The sequence below is a fragment of the Leucopleurus acutus genome (assembly GCF_964270905.1).
Source record: "Leucopleurus acutus genome assembly, chromosome: 15".
Classification (NCBI taxonomy): domain Eukaryota; kingdom Metazoa; phylum Chordata; class Mammalia; order Artiodactyla; family Delphinidae; genus Leucopleurus; species Leucopleurus acutus.
The window spans coordinates 73565731-73573475 of NC_139157.1; the positions used below are offsets into that span (position 1 = coordinate 73565731).

The 7745-nt window shown below is 38.7% G+C and overlaps 1 protein-coding gene across 1 annotated transcript; it reads right to left on the reverse strand.

Moving 5' to 3' along the window:
• Window positions 1-1924: 1924 nt before the first annotated feature.
• Window positions 1925-4855, reverse strand: LOC309972441 (DNA endonuclease RBBP8-like; the record flags this gene model as incomplete). The annotated part of the gene is given in 7 exon segments (XM_082856137.1): window positions 1925-2139; window positions 2142-2376; window positions 2380-3333; window positions 3556-3711; window positions 3715-4296; window positions 4300-4447; window positions 4449-4855. Coding segments are annotated over 7 exon segments (2664 nt in total). The 5' UTR covers window positions 4823-4855.
• Window positions 4856-7745: the final 2890 nt, after the last annotated feature.

The following is a 7745-nucleotide window of genomic DNA, read 5'->3' on the forward strand; positions in this document are numbered from 1 at the left end:
ATAAATTCAAATTGTATCTTCTGTGAGCAAACATCTTTTGATGACTAAGCTGAACTCTGACTTTGTGTGGGCTTCTTGTTGATTGCCATTTTTAACTGAGAGTCAGTTCAGAAACACGAGTTTTATTTTCACAGCACAGATTACACCGGATGCTTCACAAAATCAATCCAGTTGAACAGACTCTCTTAAAATGAATCATAGCAGTCAGCAAATGATGGGTAGACAGGCCTTTCCCAACAGTCAATATTTTTTCTGTATTTTGACAGAATGTATGGTGAATGGATGAAAGGATGGATGTCTCAGAGGAAATTTAAAGATAGCTCTTAAGACGTAAGATGAATCCATTTATGGGGCCACAGAGTCAACAAAGTTGTAATTTGTTGTAACCTGAACTAAGACATACAATATCAAGGATGTATAGAAACGTTTAAATAATTTCAAAAAATAATTTCCTCTTATGTCAATTTACTGTAACTTGAATATTCTCATTAGAATATTCAGTGTTAACATAATAGGTTTAGTAGATTTAACGTTCATACCAAAAGAGAAGATAAAGTGTTCATATTAAAAAAATTCAAGGGCTTCCCTGGTGGCGCAGTGGTTGAGAGTCCGCCTGCCGATGCAGAGGACATGAGTTCGTGCCCCGGTCCGGGGGGATCCCGCATGCCGCGGAGCGGCTGGGCCCGTGAGCCATGGCCGCTGAGCCTGCGTGTCCGGGGCCTGTGCTCCGCAACGGGAGAGGCCACAACAGTGAGAGGCCCGCGTACCACAAAAAATAAATAAAAATAAAAAAATTCAGTAATTCAACGCCTTTAAACAAATACTTATTAAGCATCTGTGTCGTATAAACCACTGTTTTTTGTTGTTATTGTTCTATAGACAAACAAAGATGGAAAACATACTGTTTGTGTTCTCAAGAAATTTACAATCTAATGATGGGGGTCGAATGCCCAGAATGCTGGAAGAGAGGCAGAAAGTGGTAAGTGCCCTAAGAGGGCAAACAAAACATTATGGAATCACAAACAGTAGTAAAAGTAGCAGTAGGGGAGGAATTGTGAAGAAAGAGCGGGGAAGAAGAATTTTTTTGCTCTGGGCCAGGCTCTGTGCTAAACATTATATGCACATTACTCCATTTAACCTTAATAATTTTATGCCTTAAATACTACTGCTACATCAATTTTTTTTTTTTTTTTTAATGAACAACCTGAGGCCTAGTGAGATTAAGTAACAAACTCCTACAACTGGAAAGCTCACATACTCAGATTTTTCTGACTTTAAATGTCCTCTTAAACCTGCACTATACTGCCTCCTAGGGGAAAGTTGCACAGAGATGGTATAATTATAACTCCCTTACATGAGGTGAAGATGAGGATAAGGGTATTCTGGAAAGTCACAAATATGAAAGAGAAGAGAACAAGGTTTGTCCAGGAAATGCTAACAGTATAACAAACTCATAGTGTCAGGTGTATAATATTGGGTAAGATGTATAATGTATACACTTTATAAACAGTGTTAAGTAAAGACTAGACTGGCAGAGCCTTGGTTCCCAGGAAAGTAGCTTGGACTTGACCAAGGGTATTGAGACTCCTTTCATATGGAAATAACAGTATTTGAATTACCTTTCTTTTTCTTTTTTTATATTTTCAAAATTGTAATTAGGTATTACCAAATAATAAACAACTCTTAACTTGGAGTACAAAATGAAAGCACCTTATTATTTTAAAGGTGCAAAAGCAAGAAAATATGACATAAACTTATCCATTTTTAGTCATCTGTGTGATGGGTAAATGCCATTTAAAAATATTTTCAATAGAAAAATGAGTTATAAATCAGTTTTCAGAAGATCAAAAAAATCAATGTTTGATACCAACTTTAACTATAAATAAAAAGAATATTGTCATTTCTCCTGTTTTTGCTTCAACATTTATGTCTTCTGCTCTTTGCCTTTTGGAAAAAGTATTGCATTGCAAGGCTGCCATCTTTTTGGACGAGGAGAAGGATCAAGATCTTCTTTAATGTAACCTCTTTCCATACAAGTCTGAGTGGAAGGAAAACCAACTTCCCAGAAATTCTCTGGTGTGTTGGGTGGAATGTAGCGAAATCGGTGTCTTGAGCAGGAAGCCAACTTCTTTTCTCTTCTGCTGGAAAATCTGCATAATAAATTTCACATTCCTTACATGTGTGTCGAAGCAATTTTTTTCTTTCTTCTTTTTTCCAAACCACCTCAATATGAGGAAAAGTTTGTAAGCTAGTCTCTCTTTCATCATCTTTAAAATATGGCTTCACAAAGGCTTTCTGTTTGACTTTATCTTGTTCATCACCTGGAGAGTTTGGGTTTTTTGTAGCAGTTGACAACTCCTTCTCTTCATCTGCTACTTAGGGGAAGCTATCCACCAAAGAGGATTCATATTCTTCATGTGTAGTCCGATCAAACATATCTTCCAAGCTATCTTTCATTTTTCTTTCCCCATTTGGACTTTTTTCTCCCTTCTGCTCTTGGTTCTTCATTTTTAAAAGCATAGTTTCACTAACCAACGTACAGTCCATGTCCACTGTCTTTCCTCTTGCTAATCTTGACTGACTGCCACCCTTTGTATCTACTACAGAAATATCCATTTTATACTGAGAAAGATTTGCTCCTGGATCTATACTCCACTGGATGTTTTCAAAGGATACATCTTGGTTGTTCTGTACAGACTTTGTTTTAACAATTCTACCTGGATTTAACTGAAGAACTGATGCAAGTTCACATGCTCCATGGACTGACCTGGTTTTTATTTTTATAGGCTCACGAAAACCAGCACCGTTCATGTCATCAAAAAGATTGTCTGTCTCCAAACTTTCACGTGGATGTAGAGGAATTTTAAAGATAGAATTTTCTTCCTTTATTTGTAACAGTGCTTTATTATCCGGAGATTTACTCAAGGACGGGAGGAGGGACTCCTGTAAACTGCTGGTCTCTTCTGGGGAATCTTTGGTTAATCCACAGCTCCCACTCAAGGCCTTACGGCTTGAGGAAGAGCCCTTTGCAACAGGCTTCAAAACCTCATAAAGGGTCATTTGCCTAAATCCAGTTTTACAGTTGTCACTTCCTTGGCTTTTCTCTTGTCGCTGAATAGCTGAAAATCGATCAGACAGATCCAGAGGTTTATCCATCACATAGTCTCCGTTCATGTAAGAATGACTATCCGGTGGAAAAGGAAAAGCATTTTCTTTGTCAAAGGAGGCTTGGGGGCAGCTTACTTCATCTTCACTTTCTTCCTTGATTTTCTTCCTTTTGGTTCGGCCTCCCAGTGATTTCAGGGCTACCACATGTTTACCTTTATCAGTAACAGTATCTTTTTTTTTTTTTTTTTTGCGGTACTAGGGCCTCTCACCGTTGTGGCCTCTCCCGTTGTGGAGCACAGGCTCCGGACGCGCAGGCTCAGCGGTCATGGCTCACGGGCTCAGCCGCTCCGCGGCATGTGGGATCTTCCCGGACCGGGGCACGAACCCTTGTCCCCTGCATCAGCAGGTGGACTCTCAACCACTGCGCCACCAGGGAAGCCCAGTAACAGTATCTTTAATGTGACCAATACTATCCTGTTCACTTAGGGGTTCACTTGTATTTTTATTTATAAGCATCTGCTTATTAGAAGATGACTCGTTAGTGATCTTGTTCACTTCAGCCCCAAGATTATGATGTATGAAAAGGGCACCATCTTCAGATTTTCATCTAGGTTTCTCTGATCTAGAATTAGAAGTGTTGCTGAAAGACATTGTTTTCAGATGGTTTTTCTTACTAGTCTCTAAAAGAGAAGGGGACAAACTTGTATTCAAACCTAAACTATTTTTCACATTAGAGGTAGCTCCAAATACAGGAGATGATACCCAAGTAGTCAATTCTTCTTGAGGAGGAGTCTTTGAATTAGAATCTGAAAATCTTAAACTATCTTCACAATTTCTTCTAGATTCCTCAAAAGGTTTTCTGTGATCTCCCACCACACAGTGGTAGAGCTCATCACCAAGTGGGCTCCGAGGGCCTCGAGATTCAGATTCATCTTGAACACTAAATCCAAGTGTTTCAGCAACAACTGTAGCTAAATTATCAGGAGGATAACTGCTTTTTCCATGTGTATTAGCCACTGGAGCTTGACTCTGACCACAAGTGTCAGCCACTAGAATTTTACGTTCATTATGTTTATGTTGTGGATGAGGTGAAGACTTTGGTACTTTTCTCCATTCACGTGCACACGCAGAGTGCTTCAGTTTCATATGTGCTGGTTCTACGTGTCGGACGTGGAGGTTCTCCTTCCTTCACAGCCGGTTAGTGCCAGAAAATGAAAAGGTTGTTGCTGGTGAATCTGGAATAACATCTTCCTCGGATTCAAGATCGGTTGCTTGTTGTGGTTGATCATTCTCAATTTTCTGCTGCAGCTGTTCAGAAAGTTTTTTATTTTCTTCCTGCATTCTTTTCATTCATAAGCTCTGTGATAAGCTGAAGATTCTGCTGCTGAATATTTTCAAACTCTTGCTGTTTCTTCCGCATATGTTCTTCAGTTACCGCACAGTGATCATGTAAACCTGCTCTTAATCGGTCTTCTGAAATTTTAATGGTTTCATGAAGGACCTTCCGTGACTCTCTCAGCTGTTGATTTTTGGTGAAGAATTCTTCTAGTCTTAGTGCATCTCGAATCCATTCCTTTTTCAGTTTGGTTACTTTTACTTGTAGACCTTGTACTTCTTTATCATGATACTCCTTTAGTGTTGTCCAAAGATCCTTAAAGTCATTAGATACATGTGCAGAACTAGGGCTCCCACAACTGCTTCCTGAGACGTTCATCTTGCTTAATATGCTCACACTTCTACTGCCTAATGTTTTCTGACCTTTGCTGTTACGTTATACAGGTCTGAAGTTGTCTTTGGCCAGTTCAAATATGGCTTGCAAGATGGCCTCGAGATTCTCGAAAGCCCCATCAGGAAAGCGAGCACGCTATGGGGCAGGGAGGAGACGGCCGTTCACTTTTCTCCTCATTCCCTCACCAATCTGCCAAACCGCCTGCAGCCGAGCCGCCCCCTCAGGGCAGCCTGTGGTTACCAGAGCTGGGGGAGGGCCCGAGGGCCCTGAATTACCTTTCTGATGATTTTAAGTAAATTAGTATCTTCCGTTTTTCTAGATCTCATATCCACATTTTCTTATGGTAATTACAGCATGTCAGAATGTCTTAAAACAACCAGTCTTTTCAAATTTCCCAACAATGGACTTGATAAACAGAAAAAAATGAACCTAACAAAGAAATCACCATACTATTCAATTGAGTCCTCAGCCAGTGATTCATATAATCTGTCAAACATAGCTCATTCTATGTGAAAAAATCTTTCCTATAAGAAAATTTTTCTAAAAAATCCTTCCACAGTAGCACAGTTCATCTTTTGTTTGTGCAAATGTATAAATGATCTGCTTTCCTAAGCCTATAAAATGTGTTCTTCTTTCCAGATGTGGGTGGTTGAACACATCAATCGTTAAGTAATTTGTTAGTTTCTCTGTAGAAGTTCTATCAGCACCTGGTACTCTAACAGATGCTAGTATAGCAATAATGTCATGAGGTTGGTGATGCTCCAAGTTTGGTGTTTGCTTTTCTTTGACGAATCATAATGGAGAAAAGGAATGTCACAGTTTTCTGGCTGATTAAGCACCAAACAGTCCTGCCCTTTGCCTGGGTTGTAGCATTTTCCAGCATCTTAACATGGCTTGATGACACGTACTTGATAGGATTGTCTCTTTCCTATCAGTCTGCCTCTGAGAATCACTGAATCTGAATTATATGTGTGACTTCTGAACTCATCTCGGTCCAACTCCATCACGTTAGAGATGAGCAATCTGATGATGTCCGGAAAGATGAAATGACTGACAGTAATCTTTCAGCTGATCAGTGCTCACGTAGGATGTGAACCTGGGCTCTCAGTCGCGCTGTTACACTTCTCTTTCCGTCCTTTTGCCCTTCTTGAAGCTCAGGTCATGGTCTCATGATCAAGTATAATACTTGATAACTAATGAAGGTTTGTTGTTGAATGTATGAATTAGGTGCACCAAAAATAACTTATTTTGCCCTCAAATTTTTTTGAAAAATTTCAACTTTAAGTTAATTTGTAAGACATGTAAAATAAATATACATAACACCTTTTACCTAGGATCATCAATTCTTAATAATTTGTCACATTTTCTTTCTTTCCTTTTTCCTTCCTTCCCCCTTCTTTCCTTTCTTCCCTCCTTCCTTCCTTCCTTCCTTCTTTCCTCCCTCTCTCTTTCTGGACATATATATATATATACACATATATATACACACCATATATATGAGACATACATATATACACACAATGTGCATACATACACTTATGTGTATATACATATATATTCATAAGTGCATATATATATTTTCTCTGACATTGAGAAAAAGTTTCAGACATCATGAAAATTCACATCAAGTTCTTTATTGTGTATCTCCTCCACCCATTATCCAAAATTACCATAATGCAATTATCACACTCATGAAAATTAAATTGATACACTACTATTGTCTAATTTATAGTCAGTATTCGAATATCCACTTTTATTCTAGTAATGTATCTTATAGCTATTTCTTTTTCCATCCAATTCCTGATCCAACCAAGGATCAAAATTGCTTTAGTTATCATTCTCTTTTGTACTTTTACACCTAGTAGAGTCCTGCATTTTTTTAAAAGTCCATGACATGGACATTTTTGAAGACTCTAGACCTATTTTTTTTTTAACATCTTTATTGGAGTATAATTGCTTTACAATGATGTGTTAGTTTCTGCTTTATAACAAAGTGAACCAGTTATACATATACATCTGTTCCCATATCACTTCCCTTTTGCGTCTCCCTCCCTCCCATCCTCCCTATCCCACACCTCTAGGTGGTCACAAACCACCTAGCTGATCTCCCTGTGCTATGCGGCTGCTTCCCACTAGTTATCTATTTTACGTTTGGTGGTATATATATGTCCATGCCACTCTCTTACTTCATCCCAGTTTACCCTTCCCCCTCCCCGTATCCTCAAGCCCATGCTCTAGTAGGTCTGTGTCTTTATTCCGGTCTTACCCCTAGGTTCTTCATGACCTTTTTTTAAATGTTTTTTTCTTAGATTCCATATATATGTGTTAGCATGCTGTATTTGTTTTTCTATTTCTGACTTCACTGTATGACAGACTCTAGGTCGATCCACTTCACTACAAATAACTCAATTTCGTTTCTTTTTATGGCTGAGTAATATTCCATTGTATACATGTGCCACATCTTCTTTATCCATTCATCCGATGATGGACACTTAGGTTGCTTCCATGTCCTGGCTATTGTAAATAGAGCTGCAATGAACATTTTGGTACATGACTCTTTTTGAATGATGGGTTTCACAGGGTATATGCCCAGTAGTGGGATTGCTCGGTTGTATGGTCATTCTATTTGTAGTTTTTTAAGGAACCTCCATACTGTTCTCCATAGTGGTTGTATGAATTTACATTCCAACCAGCAGTGCAAGAGGGTTCCCTTTACTCCACACCCTCTCCAGCATTTATTGTTTCTAGATTTTTTGATGATGGCCTGGCCATTCTGACCGGTGTGAAATGATATCTCATTGTAGTTTTGATTTGCATTTCTCTAATGATTAATGATGTTGAGCATTCTTTCATGTGTTTGTTGGCAGTCTGTATATCTTCTTTGGAGAAATGTGTATTTAGGTCTTCT